The 18,858-nt window shown below is 47.6% G+C and overlaps 1 protein-coding gene across 4 annotated transcripts in view; it reads right to left on the bottom strand.

The window, feature by feature from the left end:
- The window catches only part of LOC135916455 (mucin-3A-like), a 251,605-nt gene that overhangs the window by 23,419 nt on the left and 209,328 nt on the right, over positions 1–18,858 (bottom strand). For 3 of the 4 annotated variants that reach the window (XM_065449813.2, XM_065449815.2, XM_065449816.2), the window contains 8 exons: positions 18,741–18,824; positions 14,317–18,639; positions 13,189–13,316; positions 11,965–12,235; positions 10,679–10,819; positions 9,699–9,774; positions 9,340–9,386; positions 3,412–3,662 (listed from right to left, as the gene is read on the bottom strand). In XM_065449813.2, coding sequence (XP_065305885.1) covers positions 3,412–3,662; positions 9,340–9,386; positions 9,699–9,774; positions 10,679–10,819; positions 11,965–12,235; positions 13,189–13,316; positions 14,317–18,639; positions 18,741–18,824 — 5,321 coding nt within the window. Of the gene's footprint in view, positions 1–121; positions 1,781–3,411; positions 3,663–9,339; positions 9,387–9,698; positions 9,775–10,678; positions 10,820–11,964; positions 12,236–13,188; positions 13,317–14,316; positions 18,640–18,740; positions 18,825–18,858 lie in introns of those variants that run through there. The other variant, XM_065449814.2, reaches the window with a different exon arrangement.

The raw sequence follows: 18,858 nt of genomic DNA on the forward strand, positions 1-18,858 counted from the left end.
GGCATTACAACCACAACAAAACTCAATTAGTGAAAAAAAAAATCCAATGTTAACCCAGCCCTTGCAACCCCCCACATGCATAAAGAAGCACGCGCCACCACTGACACCAAAGAAGGGAGGATTAGGCATTGTTTCCTTTTATTTTCACAACAATAATATAAACATTGCAGAAAAACAAACACAAACTGTTAATAGACATCTATACAAGCATATCAATTCACTCTTCATAACTTGCCTTCATCGTATGTTTAGTATCACTGTGGTTGATTTATTGCGTGGTAAGCACTGCTCCCTGGAAACAAGGTGGTAAACACTTGTGTCATAGCTTCAAATTGGTAACGGTCCTAAACCACCTTGGCGATGGTCGCAGAAAATTTAGTTTTGTCAGGAAAGACGAGCTTATTTTTCACTAATATGTGAACTACTGCTATGACGCGCGTATATTTGCTTCGAAATTGACAACATGACGGGTTTTTTGTTTCCTTTCGAAATTCCAGAAAGAAAATAAGGAAAGACTGGTTTCAGAAAGAGCATTGGAAGGAAAACTAGAAGAGGTGAAAGGGGAAAAAGGCAACTTTGAGGTACAATGGCACGTATCATCAATCGTTTTCAGTCATTCAAAAAAAAAAAAGAAGGAAAGCGTACAGTGTCAGTCACACCTTTCCCGAACACAGGTATTCAAAAAAGTCTGTCGAGTACTCATGCCCAATTAATGTAGCCAAAGTCCTTGACACCCCAGAAATCTGGGTGTTTCTTTCTTCAATTTTACGATAATATCTTACCGAGTAATAACAATTAGGAAAAAAAAGAAAAGAAAAACGTATAAACCCTGCGATCCAAAGAGGTGTGGCTAACACAGTACGCGCAGATACTCGTATAAAGAATAGCATTAATAGAAGCACAAACAAACAAAGGCGCCTGCAGTGATGAAAAATTCTCAACAAACAATCCAGCTGTCGTTCGGTGATTCGTGCCTCGCTGCAGGCAATGGTTTGCTGTCTGTCGGCGCTCATCGCACTCGGTCAGTCTCTACATTTCGTATGTGTGTGTATTTTTTTTTTCCACGAGAAGTGTCCAGGATCGCGACAGACGACGCACAGCAAGACACACGGCACACGCGCCATTTCGGCAACGACGCAGAGTTTTTTCTCTCTCTCTCGCTCGACCTCATACGCGCGGCGTCGACACCAGGAAGGGGCGATGTCACACGCAGGACGAAGACAGTCTGTCCAGGGCGGGGAATCCGGGAAAGTGGGCAAGGGATCCTTCGCGCCATCCTGATTTCATATTACCTGAAATCGTCCCAGCCCCTGGAGACGGGGGGAGAGGCCTGGCCGGAAACCTGTACCGCCGCACACAGCCTGAGCATTGGGAAGAATCCTCTCCTACACGAGGATGGAAGTGGCCCGCGCAAAGTCCTCGCCTTTTTTTTTTTTTCACGAAGAAGAGGTCTTCTGGGGGGGTCGGGCGAGGAGTCGGGAGGTCACGTGGCATTTCGCACAATGTGGGGTAGGAAAGGGAAGGCGGCTGTACAAGTTGCGAGCCCGCGTTTTTAGTCTATGCGCTGGAATAAGGTTATTGGCTGCTGTGATAGCGCTGGTTAGGACGCTCGTCACCACATGACCATGGGACCTTTGGGCGAGTTGTGGTTTACCTGTTTTGGAGGACTATGTCTAGCTCGCGGAATGACGACGTGCGGCACGCTGAAGCCGGTCGAGAGGCTGCGGTTTAGGCTCATGTCGCTCTTCCGGCTGGACTTCTTTGATTGCATGGTGTGGTCCTACGGGCGGTTCGGGGAAGGGGGTAAAAAAAGGGGGGGGGAGAGAAAAAATGGCAGAAGCGAAAAGGTGAGGGCCTAGTGAGCACGGTTACGGCGATTTCGAGAATGAGTACAGGCAAGCGGTCACGGAGACGGCAACGTGCACGTACTCGTGATGGCAAAACAATCTGTGGGCTCTAGTTGCCGATTAAGCGTTGATTTGAAATAGGAGTTGAGGAGTTTTATAGCTTGTCTTGATTTCACTGAAGTAACATAGCAACTGGCGCACTGCATTATGATTCCTCTCAAACCTAGCAGCAAGTTCCTGCTTCAAACAGGGTTGTTTTATTGTAATAAATGACTAAAAATATAATTTTCCAATCAGGAGCTCAATAGTTTAGCCTTATTTACCTCAACAATATACGATATCATTTTTCGTCATTGCACCTTTTTCAAAGTTTGCCATCACGAGGTCGTTAAACCTACCCGTGACTAGTTACCTCAGCAGCAGCAATGCATTTTTAACAATAGTAGCAAGGCCTAAATTTAAATCAAGGCAATTTAGTTATTATGCTTAAGGCTACTACGTCAGCATTTCATACGGGGACACTAAGGGCAACTAAATTATAACGGTGCTGTAGACATTAACAGGCCTGTCGAAGCACATTTATGGATGAAGCACTCGATTAATTATGATGTGTATTATTAAGCTGCAAGCATGATGAATGCAGTCATCAGTTAGCAGCTCTCTACACCATCGTCAAAGTAGTGTACATTGCAAATAATTGTGGCAGGAAACTTTATGGTCTTACGCAGTCATCGTACCCTCCGCAGGTACACTTTTCGAACCTTAGTTGTCATTGACAATACCGCGTCATTCTGCTCAAGAGTCAGGCTGATGTACTTTTGGGACGTCTATGTAGGTATTGCCATTGTTGTTCTTTCTTAACGCAAGTTCCAGGAACACTTTCATGTCACACAAATGAACGACTATAGGTTCAGATAGTCATTATGCACGCTTTCATAACTTTTGGTTTCAACTCACTTTGGATAAAGAAAAAGCCTGCGGCATTGAAGCAGATCCTTCGACAATCTTCCTGCTGTCACTAATATGCATGTGACATCACATTCATCAGGCGACCACACACTGATCACTGTTCACCTTTATTAGACGTGACTTCCCTGACAGAATAGTAATTTTAGAAGCACATATTTGAATAGATACTGATACTAACGCACTGTGCATACAATAAGTGTATTTGATTTACTATTGCACAGGTACTTGGAACTAGGACTACTTTTCCGGTTACACTAGCCTGTTTAGTAAACATGGACAGAAGGTCGGTAAACAGATGCTATTCCGTGCTTGTGCTCCACCGCTGCTACAAGGATGTTAATTGAACTGGCGACACAGTTGTCTTTCATCTTCCTGTATTGCAACGACCAATAGATGCGCCTCTGTTCGTAGAAATTTCAGTTACCTTCAAGGACCGGAATGCACTTCACAGGCTCATGTCAACATTGCATGGAAACTAAATAAAAATATAATATTGCATTGTAACGCACAAACCAAAGAAGTGTCAGATACAGTGAGAAAACTAGGTAGAGCGCCGATGCGGCGACGGCAGCGCATAGACGGCTGGGTAACGTACGGGTCCTGGTCCAACCATGAAGCCGTCGAAGGCGTAGGAGTGCTTGAGCGCATGCTCCCCGCTGCTCTCGCTCGAGGTGTCGGTGATCATGGCCTTCTTGTCAAGCGTGCCCCCGAGTGGGCTGACGGCGCCCAGCCGGAAGGGTCCCTTGGCGCGCTGCGCCCGCCGCTTCCAACGGCGGCACAGGCACACCAGGCAGCACAGCATCATCACCAGCAGCGCCAGCGCGATCGGCAGCGCGATCGCCAGCACTGTGCCACGTACGGGGAGGGGGGGGGGAATACAGAGGTCAGCGTTCGGCATGCTAACGAATAACACACAAACGGTGCTACGTACAGTAGACAGACAAAGGCGGCCTCATTCTCCCCAAATCACTTTCGGGAAATGTCACTCGAAGTGTGCGCTGATTGGATAAGCGAACTGACTGGACGTCGCTCTAACGAGGCAGTCTTGTTGGGCATTTTTCGCACGAGAAGGAAAGTGTCCTCGAAAGTGGTTGACTGAGAGCGTCGCCGCGTCCGGACGGAAACCACGTAAGCGCGCGGCCTCCATCACAGTTCGAGAAAGGGCCGCAGCCGGTGCCTTAGCTCCTTTCATACTCGCGTACTCTCCGCAACACAAGATTTCTAGCAGTCTTGAGTTACGGAAGAATCAAAGGGTACTTTCATATGCAACTGTCCGCTACGCTGAACAGGCTACATTCTGACTGGTTTTAACGCTTTCGCGACCACACTGCGTGCGTTAGTTCGCCTCAAGTGCCCACTTTGGCTCATAGCAGTGCAGCTTAGCGAGGCTGCTTTCTTCGGTATGGTACACTGATTGAGCAGCAAGAAGTCAAGAGTAATTTTTTTGCACGCAATACTGACCTGGGTTCTAAAATTTTGGTGTTTGTTAAACCCATTTCTTTTCCAGGTCTGCCGGATGGCCCGCTTCCTGACGTTCTCTTGGGGGCTCAGCTGCACGAGGCTGACTATTATTTCCGTCTGAGCTGATTCATTCTAACTGTGAGCACGACATCGGGTGGGTACTGAGCCAGGAGTAATATAAATAAACCTCCAACTGACAACACCACCAACGCCAACGATTCAGAGAAGGAAACTGGGCAACCGACGCGGCTTTTCATTTTTCATCGCATTCAGAGGAGATTAAGAAAAAGTGACCCGGTTATCACACGACGATAACGAGTAGAAGTTTCGGCGTCGCAGTTTTTGCAGGCAACCACAATCCAGCAGTCGAGTTCCACGAAGCGATATCATCGCTGCCAGGGTAAAGTTGATCGTTACAGGAAATGCAGTTGAGCAAGCGTGACACGAGCATAAAAATACTCTTTCTGTTCACTAGTAGGAAACAGCTGCAATTGATGCAGCAAAATTGTTAACGCAGCTTATTTGCGACTGCAGTCGGTTAGGTACCCCGATTAAGCTTGGTCATGATGGAGTTTAAAAAAACTGAGCAGACGCATGCGAAATCAGTGTTGCGTAACCGACCAACCCCTGATGACGCTCTTACGCGATACTTAAAATGTTCTTCCGGCTTCTTGTTCTGAAATCACGAGAAAAGAGTAGATTCATAGAATATTCATTTCCGGTTTCCTCTTCTGGGTGCTTCTCTTGGTATAGCTTCCTCCAAACCAAAAAAAAAAAAAGAAGGAAAGTAACGAGCAGCTCGGCTAACATCGTGCGTACTTATGAATCATTAAACGAATTGCGTGATGCCGAGTGTGCCTTGAGGAAATATCGCGCAGTCGGCTTGCGCAATAAGTTTTGAGATCGCCCAAACCGCACACACACACACACACATGCGCGCACACACATCTGACTGAGCGGCATGCCTTCCGGCATTCATTAGACGGTAGCTTGCACCCGTTCGTTATAGCCGGGGCTGTTCATTGCATTAGCAGAGAGCGTGCTACTAAACGCACGGGAGCGTGCAATGAGGTGTAGCTAAATATAGTGCGAAGCGTAGCCCGTTTAGAGTCAAGAGGAGGACGGCAGCCTAAACGGGGACCGCTTTCTTTGCGCAAGGCGCCACTTATAGAACCGCGCGCAGGCTTCGGTAATCAGTGCTCCGGAGAACAATGACACTTCGTCGCGGGCCGGCACCTTTCCTTTTGACGGGCCTGCTAGTACGGGGAGCGACCCCGACCGCTAGACTAAGACGTCGCTCTCACGCGCATTTACCGGCGCCTTTCACTCCGTATATCTTTTTTTTTCTAATTTTCCTAATCACTTCCTCAAAAACGAGGTCCCGATAGAGCTTCCAGATTTAGCCTGCACCGCAAATGAGCATTGATTGAGCCTCACATACATGATTGTGAGGACGAAAGCAATACCTTTGCAGTCGGTGCTCTATCTATGTCCCCCCCCCCTCCCTCATTTTTCAGTGGACAAATTAGCATGCAAGAGAAGCACTGATTTCGTTCTCTTAGCAATAACCTGTACACCTGCTCGAAAGAAAGCTAGTTTAAGAGTTTTACGTCGTATGGATGTGCTAAACTGTCATTCAAAACAATACACTCTAAGAAAAATCCCGGGGAAAACGGGAGTAACTGCGCTGTTAGTCCTAAAAAGGGCGCTTTCGTCCCTCAAAGGACTAACTGCATGAATGTGCGTGCCGTGTGCAAATTTCGGAGAGTAAATGTTTAGTCCCTGCTCGAAAAGAGAGCAATGGGAGGACGAACGGCAACAGTTACTCCCCAAGCACTTCGCTGTTTTCGTCCGTGTCATGAAGCGATGCGGCGAAAACGGTATCGTCTATAAATCGTGATTGGTTCGAAGTTAGTGCATTGTCTATTGAACTACATGCAAAGCAGCACCTTGCCTCCCATCGTGAGAAAATTACCTAAAACTTAAAACTGCAATGTGAAGAGGCATGCCCTTCGTGCGCACCCCATGAGTGATACACATTAAACGCGCATGTCATTGATAGACGGCTAGATTTTCTTTGTCAATAATACTTAAGTTGCTTCCGTTCCAAGGAGGTTGGAAAATGAAGCGATGCATAGCTCAAACGGCACACGCTAAGGGACAGAGAAATTGCCCTTCTCTGTCGTCTTCGGTGCCCCTTTTGAGCTCGCTACAAGTATACATGGCGTAGTGCCTCAGTTTAAAGCGCCCTAAGAATACTCGGGCTGATTTCTTTTCGAAGTCGGTGCAAGTACACTCAGCGTAAGACTCTCGCTGCATAGCTTGCACAAAATACGGAGTCACTTTGATATTGCCGCACTTGCATTCCCATGCTTAACCTTGCCTAAATATCTGGTCTTGACAACCAGGCGGCGTGGTGTAGTGGTTAGAGTACCTGACTTGTGAGCGAGAGGACGTAAGTTCGATTGCTACCCGCGCGCAGGTTTTTTCTTTCAGCTAGTTAATTTTTTTTATTAAGGTATAAATGCCTAATTTAATTAATTCCACCTTTGCAGAGCATCGGAACGAATTACCGTTACTCCCTTGAGGACCATCGGGCAGGGGCAACTGTTAGTCCCCAAAGGACTAAGTGCATGGGGAGTAACAGTTCATCCCATGTCAGTTCGTCCCAAAAAGGACTAATGGTTGTGGCAAATCAGTTAGTCCCCAAAAGGACTAACCTCCCTACCCCTTTTAGTCCTTTTTTTTCTTAGAGTGTACTTTCCCTTTTGCGCGTAAGTTCGAACGAATATTGAGTAAAGAAATATTCAGGTTACTGTATGCTGTTACGAGCAGCGTAGTCTTTACCATGCGCACGTATGCAACTCTTCGGTAACATTATCAGTGTCTGAACGCCTCTACCCTCTGCAATGCATCGGTGATAGAGAAAATGCAAAATAGATAAATACGAGAGCAAGAAACATATATACTATCCATTTTCATTGACTTCAAGACCCTAATCACTCGTTCAGCGGCTTTAGATGTTTATAAACACGTGCATCAACAGCGTGCGAACTGTTACTCAGGCAAATGCTAGCAAAATAAAAAAAAAATGCGCCGCATATGCCGACTTCATTTCCTAGGAACTGCTCGTGCTGTAGCAGCACTAACAATGTCGCATGAAGATAACGAAAGTAGTTTTTACATCGTCGAGTGAATCGGTTCGTAGCGACGGAGCTTGGAAGTTGTTCACTCAAGGACCACCATATTCAGTACTTCCTTCTTCACTTTAGATGGGAGACAGGTAGTTCCAGTGGCGCTACGTGGTTTTCGTTCGAGAAGAAGACCGGCGCAGATAGCGATAAGGCTTGCTTTTGAAATGGCGTTACGGTACCTTTAGTTCCCGCACATTCAGAGAAGCGAGCGGGACCCGGAAATTAACGTGCTTTTTTCCTAAGAACAATACTTGTTCAAACAAAGAGAACCACGCGCGGAACTTTTGCAGCCTTTCGGTTTCGGTCGTTTCAGAAATCCTTAAGTAATGAAAATGAAATACACGCCTCCATGGATACTACTGGGAGAAAGTTCGCGGCCGAGTAGCAGAGCGAGCCGCATTTCTGTGTCACGTAGCCATGCTTCAATAAGTGGCAACGGCCCATCTTATGTGGCTTCTAAGTGCCTCACCGGCCTGTCAACAGTGATTCTCAGTGACGCCATTCTTCCACTCACGACAACGACAACGATGAAAAAGACGCCGACAATGACGGCACGACAGCAACGACGAAGATGGCAGCTCTGCCAAGTATACACACAACGAAGTTTCTTTTCTTCTCTTCGTTTTGGCCTTTTTTTCACCAATCTTGCATCATTATTGCGAAACGTCGTTGCTCGCAAATGTCATCCCCGACAGTGGCTAGAGAAAATGCGGTCTTCCTATGGCTAATAGCATCGTTGCTTACAGGAAGCTGCGCAATTTGAGTTGTCCTTTAGCGCTGCACACAGAACGGAAGCTCAGAAAGGGATTAGACGTGATCTGTCTCCGGAAGAGACGGAAACGGAGGGGGGGGGGGGGGGGGGGAGACGGGGGAGGGGTGGTTCAAGAGCCCGTAGGAAATTTTGGAAGACGCACGATACTGTCTGCGATGTAGATTTGGCACTTGAGACTTTCACAACTTATCGATTGACTAATCTGCGAAGGAGAAACTGAACATGTCTCGTTCTTTTTCCTTTTTGCTATCTCCGCCCTGTAAAGGAGGACTATTGAAACTCCGTCGACGTCTACAAAACACAGCTACAATTCATTTCCAAAGTACAGCTGACGTCAAATAGAACCCTAAAACGTGCCCGCAACACACGATTGTCTAATCTTGAGCTGACACCAAAGCAGCAGTGATCCTTATTTTCAGCACCTTAAGCGCCGAGCACCGGATAGTATTTGATGATTTAACGAGCAGCGTTTCCACCGTACAATCGCTGCATTCTACCGGTACTAACATGTGGGATATAAACTTGGAGGTTAAAAAAGAAGCTTGAGAACTGAAGAACCGCGCAACGAACGAGCGATGAGACGAAAGATGTGGTAAATTAACTGAGAGTGAGGAGACGCACACACTCGAGCTGGCGGAAAACACAACCACTGTTGTCTTGAACTTCGTCGCACCATACGCTGATTTCATTTTATGATCCGACCTACGAAACCTCTGTTTTACACTCTTCAGCGGCATTCTTTTATGCTTAAGTGTTCGGTATTAAGTGATCCTGTGCGCGTCTCGTTTGCGACTCATTGTACCCGGCAAATAGGACCTTATAGCTTACTTTTCCACTCGAAGATGTGTTCCTGTCCCAACAACAATATGTGATTAGGAAGTTATTCCGGCAAACATCTAAAAAGAAACAGGTGTACAATGCAAAAGGAAAGAAAAAGAAAGCAAATTAGAGCAAGGCCTCTCCTGTGCTAACTGATTTGCTGTTCCTTTCAGCACAGGAGATTGGCCACAGAGCCGACGGTGGCGCACATTTGAACTGTCTGTCGCGGCATGTGTAAACAAAGTTTTCAACGTGCCTGTAAGCAGTGCGAACTTACCGAGACCGTTGATCTCGCAGCGACGTCCTAGGAACATGCGGTTGCAGCTGCAGGATAACAGAAAAAAAAGAAAAGAAAAAGTGGTTGAAATATCTAGTCAGTGACGTCAATAGTACAGAACAGTGCGAAAATCCTGAACCGGGCGTGCGTACTCGATCGATATGTCTGAACACTGGGTGTGCCGACAGAAGTGCAGAGGGTAGTAAATGTTGTGTGTTCCTTGTACGCAAGAAATATCTAATGTCCACGAACTCTCGATGTCGTCAGCACAGAGATGTTTTCATAAAAACACGGTTAAATCAGGCATGGCTTCTTAGTGTTTGCATATGTGTTCATATACTCGTCTCAGAAGCACTTACCGGCAGCTTCTCTTGCCATCGTCGTTCACCAGGCATGTTCCGCGGCCATTGCAGTGGTCGCAGTTCTTGATCTCTCCTGCGGGAAGGCGCAGACGCGCGTTGAAACCACCGAGAAGTAGCCGAGGGGACAAAGAACGAAACGCTACTCAGCGTAACTCTTAAGTCTCATATAAAACAAGCTCATATACGTCATTTGCACATATCTAGGTTTCATTATCGCGGATAAAGCGAGAACGCGCAGAAAGAAAGAGGTATTGCTTCGCGATCGGCAAGCGATTCCTTTTTCCCAATTTGAGAAGAAAGTTTGGCTCGTTGGTGCGCATTCCAGAACAGATTAATGCGCAGGTTATTTTCCAGATAGGGACACTCCTTCTTGGTTAGAACCCGCGACTGGATGCTTACGCACCTATTAGCCGCTTTTTTTTTTTAAAACAAAACGTTTTTAAATATTTCCCTACCAGCCTGCCTCTGGATCCGTCTGAGCACACCGAAATCTTCTGTGTTAGAACGGGGGAAGGGAAAGAAAAAAGGGGAAGGGCTCAACAAAAACGAAAAGGGACGCAGTCTCTTCTTAGCGTCGGAGGTCCGCGAAACCCATAAATTCTCTGTTTCAGAGTAGTAAAAATGCGATTGAAGTCTAGCGTCGTGATCTGCGCGCTTGTCGTTCTCGTCCCAAGTCTTTTTTAGCGCTAGTTAACTATGTCTTAAACTCCTTTACTTAAGAAACACAGTATGGCGCAAACGTAAGACAGTGCGTCGTCGTGTCAATAGTTCCGGTGTCCCATCACAGCGCCAGTTATTTTTATGCGTTTCCTCATAAGCCACGTCGGGTGCAACTCAAACGCCGCTTTTACGTGAGGTTGTACTCCATGCAGCGGCGAATGCTGTTCCTGCAGGACTACGTCGGAGCTAGGCACTTAGTTAGTCTGCTAGTCACTTCTCCTTGCTTCTGTGCAACGACGCGTGAAAGACACACTGACCTGAGCAAACACGGCCCGGTCGCAGCGGGTCGAGGTCTTCGAAGCCACTCTTGCAGTAGCAAGTGTACGTCCCGGGCAAGTTGACGCAGACGGAGAACCGGTCGCAGTCGTTGGCGTCAAAGTCGCCACACTCGTCGTAATCTGCGAAGCGAAAAATGGCAGGAATAGGAGGGAAAAAAACGCCACATCATTGGTATTAGGAAGAAATTCCACGTCGACCGACCAGTTCGTTTCGCCAACTTAATTTACTGTGCCATCGTCTTCCATTTGTCGCAATGATTCCTTTTATAGGTATTGCACTCTGTCCAATCTTAAACCATGCGACGCAAGATAGGTAACATTGAAAGTGCATTTCGAGGCTTAGGTTTACCTAATTTGCCGAAAATGGCAGTGACGTGTCCTACTAGTCACTGGTCGATGAGACTTCATTCTCTCGTTGTGCGGAGATCGACGCGCCCTTTTACGTGCAGGGTGCACTAGTGAGCGATGAAAGCAGGCACACTGAGGCGTGCCGCAAGAGTCGTACAATGGTGCTACTCACGACTAGTGCAAAGATGACATTTGAAATACATTCCACATCCGTACAATGCATCATGAAACTGCCGCCTCGAGGGGCTCTCCCCTCAGGTGCGTTCAAGTAACCCACTTGTACTCCTTTGTACGTCAGCCTTTGGCGTATATACTTCTTTTGCCTTTCTTCCAGTATGATAATTCAATCAAGTGCACAGTCTGCATAAAAGCCCCTATCGCGGACACCAGTTCGATTTATTCGTTTGTGATGCAGTCAGTTAAAGCTGCGATCACCGCAAAGTGCGCTGCCTCATATCGCAAAAATTACAAGCTGGCAGATTTGGCGACGATTCTTTACGGGGCAATATACAGTCGAACGCCTTTACAACGAGGTGTTTGTGGTCTCCTAAACTATTCGTTATATGGGTCCCTACGCTGTAAAGGGCGCGCGTCGCACCGCCCGCTCACAACAGAACCGGGACAGAATTACACCTTCGTTATAGAGGTTATTTCGTTGTAGAGGCATTCGACTGTGTAGAGTGTTTCGGTCTTAAGGGTCTTAAGTGAAGTGCACGATCCTCTTCGAATGCGCGCACCACGTTACCCTCTAGGTTACTTTCCCATCTACTTTATGTCTCGTTTCTTCTTAGCTCTCCCGGTGTAGGGCAGCAAACCAGCACAAACATTAGTTAGAATTTCTCACCTGCCACCTTCCCATATTCTCCCCAAAGTAACCTTTTAGTTAACATTTAGCTCTCGTATTCCCGTGTTCTTACCTTGGACAGCGGCGACGGCGTGAACGTTGGGACTGACGAACAGCGGGCTCTTTCCGATGCTGTAGTTCGACTGACGCAGCGACCGGGTTAGCTGTTCACGTATCACCTCCGAAGTGATGGCCTCTGACCTCGCCATGGACACGGTGAAGTTCAACAGTATGCCCTGCGGCGCGCTGTCGGCTGTGTCCAAGTCGTCCGCCGCCGAGATGCTGTTCAAGTTCGACGTCACAAACTGGCTCTCCACATCCGTCTTCTTGTAAGCGTCGCTCATCTGCGGTTGCAAGCCAAGTTTGTCAGAACTGCCGTTTAAACCAGTCGCCATATCTTCAAACAAGAGAAGTTCACAGGTAGGCGGAGGTTCGAAGCAAACACGCGTCGTTGCTGGAGCCAACTTTCCGACAAGGGAGAACTGTCGCTGTCGAGGTAGCAGTTGCTGCTCTGACGAATACAGCTCCTCCTTGTCGAAACGCTAGCTGCACCAACATTTCTTGTTTGACTACTGTTGCCACGTCTTGCATGTCAAGCACACGTGCTAACGCCACGCGGAAAAAAAGGAACTTCCAGGACACGCTTTTAGTAAACTGCAGTCATCGTGGCTGTGTGGGATATTACGAACGATTTTTCTATACTTCTGAGGTATGAAATGTAGCCCACCATTATAATAAGCCCCTAAGAAAGCTCAAATGGGCCGTAAAGATTCCATTGTGGCCCAGGCGGCAACACAAGGAACCAGTAGCTCGTGGCAGATTTCCATAAGAACAGGTGGCACAAAACTAAATGCCGTTTCCAACGGCTAAGAACAGTTTATTTTTATTGCCATGTCTCGTGTAATATTCATCGCAGTAAATGACTAGAGCAAAATACGTATCTGAAACAGGGATACATTTCACTTAGATCAGCTTGACACATGAGAAAAACTGTGAAGTCAGCTGCGGAGTAGTGTGCCCCCCCTTTATTTTTTATTTTATTTATTTATTATTATTTCTTTAACAATAACGGGTAAGTATTCATGGCTACTTTTTTCTGTTTTGCGCTTCCACATTGCCATTGTGCTAGCAAATATTTAGATGGCGATATACGTAAACTTCGGGAAAACATCTTATTTTTATATCGGAAACGAAGAATAAGGACAGTAGTGAAATGTCATATATAGACGCCGATGCGCTGGTGTCCGGCGATAACTAAATTGCTGTAGCAAATGCATAAGGCATCTACGACACTTACTCCTTTCTTAGCTGCGTCGGCAATTTGTTGGAACTCGGTCGAAAGGCTGTTGGAGAGTTCCGTGCTATACGATACTGCCGATTCTCCCATCTTCACAACACGAAGGATGACAACGTACGTCTCAACCTCTGCAAAACCAAGAAAAAAAATGTGGCATCACGCAGGTGACACGAAAAGCCCAAAGGAACAAAAAAACTCGGTTCATCCTCTCAGTAGCTCGTATAGCATGCCACCAATGCTTGACATGTATAATTATTTCACCATTGCAAAATTGAAGCCACAACGTACCACCTAGAACTTTGTTGCACTTAATGGCAACGCATTGTGGGAGACTATATTAATTTTAACTGCTGAATATTTATCCACACGCATCAAAATACAATTCCAATGACATTTCTGTCTATAAACTCCCACCAAAGAAAGTTAATATTTTTTATTGAAATGAAAATAAAACAAAAAGTTGTAGTCGCCTTATAATGGTGACGGGTACTCCTTTTCTAATAGCAGAAATAACGATATATAAAAAATATGCAGTAGGAAAATGAAAAGAAACGACGGCACACAGGGTCAGAAATCCCCAGCAAACAGTCCTATACATCCACGAACATATAAATATAAAAGGCAAAAGCAAGCCGCACCACAATGAGTTTGTAAACAAAGTCACAAACGAAGTCGCAAAAGTGGCCGCGATGTAGACTATGATGAGCACGTGAACAGACGAGCAGCTACAGAGTTAAAATAACACACGCACAGAATAAGACAGCCAAGAGTGAGTTTCAGCACAGAGTGCAAATAAGTCTGACAGGCAAAAAAGTTGCCAAGTTCGCTAGCTTGAAATCCAAAATACGAAAGATTGCCCTTTCATAGAACGGTTGCGTCTAATACCTTGCATTAAGCGAGCGGTTAAAATGATCCAGAAGCTGGTAAATTCGAGTTCCCGCACTAATAAAAAAAATTTGAGTCCTTTGGAGCAGACACTTAGGATGGCTTAATTGCAAGTTTCGAGAAGCGCACGCAGAGGGGTAAAAGTCACTAAGGCTGCCGCGTGTCTTCATGTTTATATTAGTCGTCCCTATGTTTCTGTAGTGATAAGGGTAACGACTAAAAAGAAAAAAAGAAGAAACTTACCTGTGCAGGTCTTGTTGCCGTCCTGCCTTCCGTAACCAGGCTTGCAGGTGCATTGCCACGTACCATCCAACGTTTCGCGGCAGACCTCGTAGTTCGCAGTGTTGCAGCCTGGCAGACACACTGGCGGGTAGCCGTCGATAGGCGTCACCTTGCCAGGCTTGGATTTGGGCGGCCTGCTGGGCTTCGGTGTGGTCGTCGTCGTTGTCGGTGGTTTCGGGAATGGTATCTTAAACTTAGGCCCGGTCGGCATCGGCTTGGTGCTTGCCGTGTCTGGAGTCCTCGACGGTGCTCTGAATGCAATCACCGGTCGCTTGCCGTGCGCCGCGGTCGTCGTTCGAGGCGTCGTGAGGCGCCGCTGAGGCGGTCGCAACGTTGGAGGGGACTTGCTGTCGGCGGACTCCGGAGTTCTTCCCCTGACCTCGGGCGTTACCAGGACAGACGTCGTCGGTAGGTTGCCGATCGAAGAGGAGCGAGTGGGTTCCGGTCTTTCCGTTGGGAGCACCAACGTCCGGACCACGGTCGTTGTGATGGAGTTGAAGATGAGGGTCGTCGTGGTGACCGTCGTGGTGGCTTCGCTCGGCAGAGGCGTCGTCAGCTGTGCCTCAACCGAAGCGGAGGGCTCGGGCAAGGTACCCAGGATGGTGCGACTTCCGATAATGGTAGACACAAAAGTTCTCGGAGCGATGGTTGTCGTGAACACGGACGTTATCGTCAGCGGGCTGTCTCTTGTGTAATACACCTTCGTCGTCGTGAGTGTGAGTGTCCGAGTGAAGGATTCCACACTCGTGACGTACTGCGTGACGGTAGACAAGCTCGTGGACACGGACGGCAGTATCGGAACTCTTTCGCCATCGAGTTGGAAGAAGATGGTAGTAGCGCCGCTCACTGACTTGGCACCGCCGACGACAGTGGGTTGAATGGACGAAACAAGTGTCTCTGAGGAATCTTGCGTGCCTGGCAGGATGGGTGTGAAGCCCTCTCCGAAGATGGTAGTTGCTCCTGTGATCTGAACTTCGCTTGCGAGAGAAGATTGGAGCACGTTCGTGTCGGGGAAGAAGATGGTCTGGACGCCTACAACCTTTGAAAGTTCTTTCGGGTCCGATATCGTGGCATCGCCCTTACTGTCCTCCGCCCTTTGTGTGAGCTCAGTGAATTTGTCAAAGTCATCGAAGAAAATGGTCTTGTCTCCAGTGATCACACCCGTGTTAGCGTCTAACGCTGGAGTGGCGTCCGTAGAAGGCAGCGACGCCTTCTTAACGCTTCCTACGAGGTGGACAGATGTATCCTTGTCAACGCGTTCCGGAACGTCCTCTCCGTCCGCTGCGTCATCGTCGTAGTGGCTGTCCGTAGGAAGAATGAACACTGTTTCTGCGCCGGTAAACACGTCCGTGTGGAAGCCCTCTCCCATAATTGACGGCTTTCCGTGCAGAATAGAGGTGAGCGCTGGACCATCGAACGACTCACTATGCACCTGACTTCGCTCAGCGGCCGGCATGTCGGACGCGATTGCCCCAACCGGGATATAAACGGGCTCTTCAATGTTACTCACGGTCACGCCGTCACTCGGTGGAAGCGGCACGTCCTCCTTCACTTGGCTTGGTTGGAGCTCACTTGTACCATCGGTACCGTTCTTCTTGCCGTTAGACAAAAGGTGAACGATGCCTTTGATGGCTTCCCCAATATTTCCGCCGATGTTTGCATTTCCGCCAAGCACGTCCGCAAGGTCAATAATGGAACCTGGTTTTATTGGCTTCGACGGGGAGCTTGTGCCTACCTGACTACCACCAGCTCCAGAGCTAGGCGAAGACGCCGATGGAGCTTGCTCTAAGTATGGTATCTCCGTGGCAACAATGTCGGCAACCGCAGGGCCTGCTGCTTTGCTAGGAACAACATTTTGCGTTCGTGATGTGAATGTTGCCTCTGTGAGCCTCGTTAGAGAGCCATCTGTGCCAGTGACCATGAATAATGTAATGCTTGGTGGCAACGTGGTCGTTTCGTTGTCGTGACCAACATATTTACTGCTGCTTTCCAGAACGGTTGTAGACGTGACAGGTGCAGCAACCGACGGCGAAGAAAAGAAAGAACTTTCGAGTATTTCTGGGAAGAGTGAGGATGAAGGTACAAAAACTGGGGAGAGCATTGAAGATGTGAAGAGCGAGGAAACAGAATCAGAACCAATGGAATCCGTTTCTTCTTCTTGACTGGCGGCAATGTCAGTAAAGAAAATGACGGTGGAGCCATCGATAACTGTTGTGGAGACTCCCATCGATGACCTTGTGCTTTCTTCTTCAATGGATGGTGACTCAAGAATTGTGAAAGCTGGCGTCACTGTTGTTAGTGTCGGGGAAGAACTAGGGATAAAAGAGGACGAAGCGAAAAGCGTGACAGAAGACTTCTGGTGGAAGCCAGTGGAAGGACGCTTAAAACCACTACCTAAAGACGGCCTCTTTGAGTGGCTTGTTCCTGTTTTGCTGGACGGTTCCACTTTCTCTTCTTTGACGGGCTTGTACAATGAAGAAGTAATGATATTCACTTCTGGAACAAAGCTGGTTGAAGAAGAAGGCGATATGGTGGTCGAAACAAACTGTGTTATAACTTCTTCGGACGACGACACAATGGTCTCAGAATCGCTAACGAGGGTGGTGAAGTAGGTGTAAGTAGTCATGTGCGTCAGGACAGTAGGCGTTAGTCTGTAGCGTGACGACGTAGTTGATGGTTTTGAGCCTATCCTTGTGGTCACAATCTGCGGCACAACTTGTTCGCTCGAAATCACGATCTTGTCTTGACCACCGAACAGTGTAGTATAGAAAGTGTATGTAGTATATGTTGTACCAGTTGTGTACAACTTTGTGTCGTAGGGAGGCGTAGTCGACGTTGGCCGCGTGTAACGAGATGTAGAGGTCGTTGTGGGCCGTGTCGAAGCACTTGTCGAGGAAGTTGTGTGCGTAGCAACTGTGGGTATTCTTGTAGGCGCCGTGGTTCTCACTGAGGACGTGAGAGATCCGCGTGGCACAAACAAAGTGACATGAGACGTGACAACGTTTTCTCTACTGGCAATAATAGAGCTTGAGTCAGTGTAGAACGTTGTGAAGTACGTATATGTAGTGTAATAAGTCCTTACTGAGGGAACCAAATCTGCTTGAGCACCTGTGTGCGATGGCAGTACGAAAGATGGCGTGCTAGACGCAGCCGGTGCGAAGGAATGCAGCGCAGGTGTCGATATTGGCCTTGAGTAGACGGATGGTCGGGAACCAGCCCTCTCTGTTACAACTGTCGTACCAATTTCTTCAATCGAAGACAGTATTGTCTCGGTTCCTCTAAAGAATGTAACATACTGTGTCTGTGTCGTGAGATACGTCCTCGTGCTAAATTCTGGAACCGAGGTCGTTGGAGAAGGCGAGTGGGGAGACGACAGGACAGGAGTAGCCAGACCATGAGGTATGGTGATAGTAACGACGTCTGAAAGGACCTCTTCAATGGAGGTTACGATCGTACTTGTTCCTTGGAAGAATGTAATAAAGTTAGTTTGCGTCGAATATAAAGTACTCAAAACTGTTGATGGCTGCAGCTGCTGCGATTTAAGGATGTCGTTGGCTTGGTAGAGTTGTGGCTGCTGACTTGAATAATGCTGCGACAAGTACTGATCCTGGTCTGGGTAGTAGTAGCTCTGCTGCGGTTCGGGACGTGAGAAAACTGGAGTTGACTGCGGTTGAATCGACAACGTTGGCTGTACCGTTCGTGTAATTGTGAAGGACTCTGTGATGACGAACACCTGTGACTGGACCTCCTCAAACGGCGTGACCACGGAGCTTGAACCATTGAACAAAGTGGCATAAAACGTAAACGTGTTGTATGAAGTACTTGTCACTACCCGCTCACTCGTCTCCAAGTACGTGCTTGGCTCTCTGGGCTCGGGCAAGTACGGCGTTATAGTTGGGTACAAGTTCTGTGTAACCGGAATTGTAACAGTGTTGGAAATAACTTGCTCGGAGCTTGCGATAGATGAAGAGTCATCCGTAAAGAACGTTGTGAAATAGGTGTAAGTGGTGAACAAGGTCTTCGTGCTATACGACACAGAGTACGGCTGCGGCGACACATTGTGGCCATCAAAGTGTTCCTTCATCAAGACTGCATCCAGCAGCAAGGTTGGCTGCAGGGTGTAAGGCGTAGGTTGATGGGGAAACAGATGCGTAGTCGCCTCGCCATCGCCTCCGCTGGCCACAATGAGGGTCACACCATCAGAGACGCGCGTCGACAGTCCGGGCCTCTGTTGATAGTGGGATGCCAACAGGTTCAATGATGATTCATGTTTCGGCGCAGCTCCTGTAAAAATGCACATAGGCAAATGCTCAAGTATAAGCAAGGCTCTCACTATAAAAACGTAGTCTGTTAAGGTATATTTTTTTCATGTAACGAAGGCTTACCTCTGCCAATGAGTTGGGCATTCTGGTCTCCAATAATCTCCGGGAAGTGTGACGCGTGAAGGGCATTTACGACACGACTTGCAGCTAAAATAACACCAGAATTAGTTAACAACTCAGT

Source organism: Dermacentor albipictus, chromosome 4, assembly GCF_038994185.2.
Source record: "Dermacentor albipictus isolate Rhodes 1998 colony chromosome 4, USDA_Dalb.pri_finalv2, whole genome shotgun sequence".
NCBI lineage: Eukaryota > Metazoa > Arthropoda > Arachnida > Ixodida > Ixodidae > Dermacentor > Dermacentor albipictus.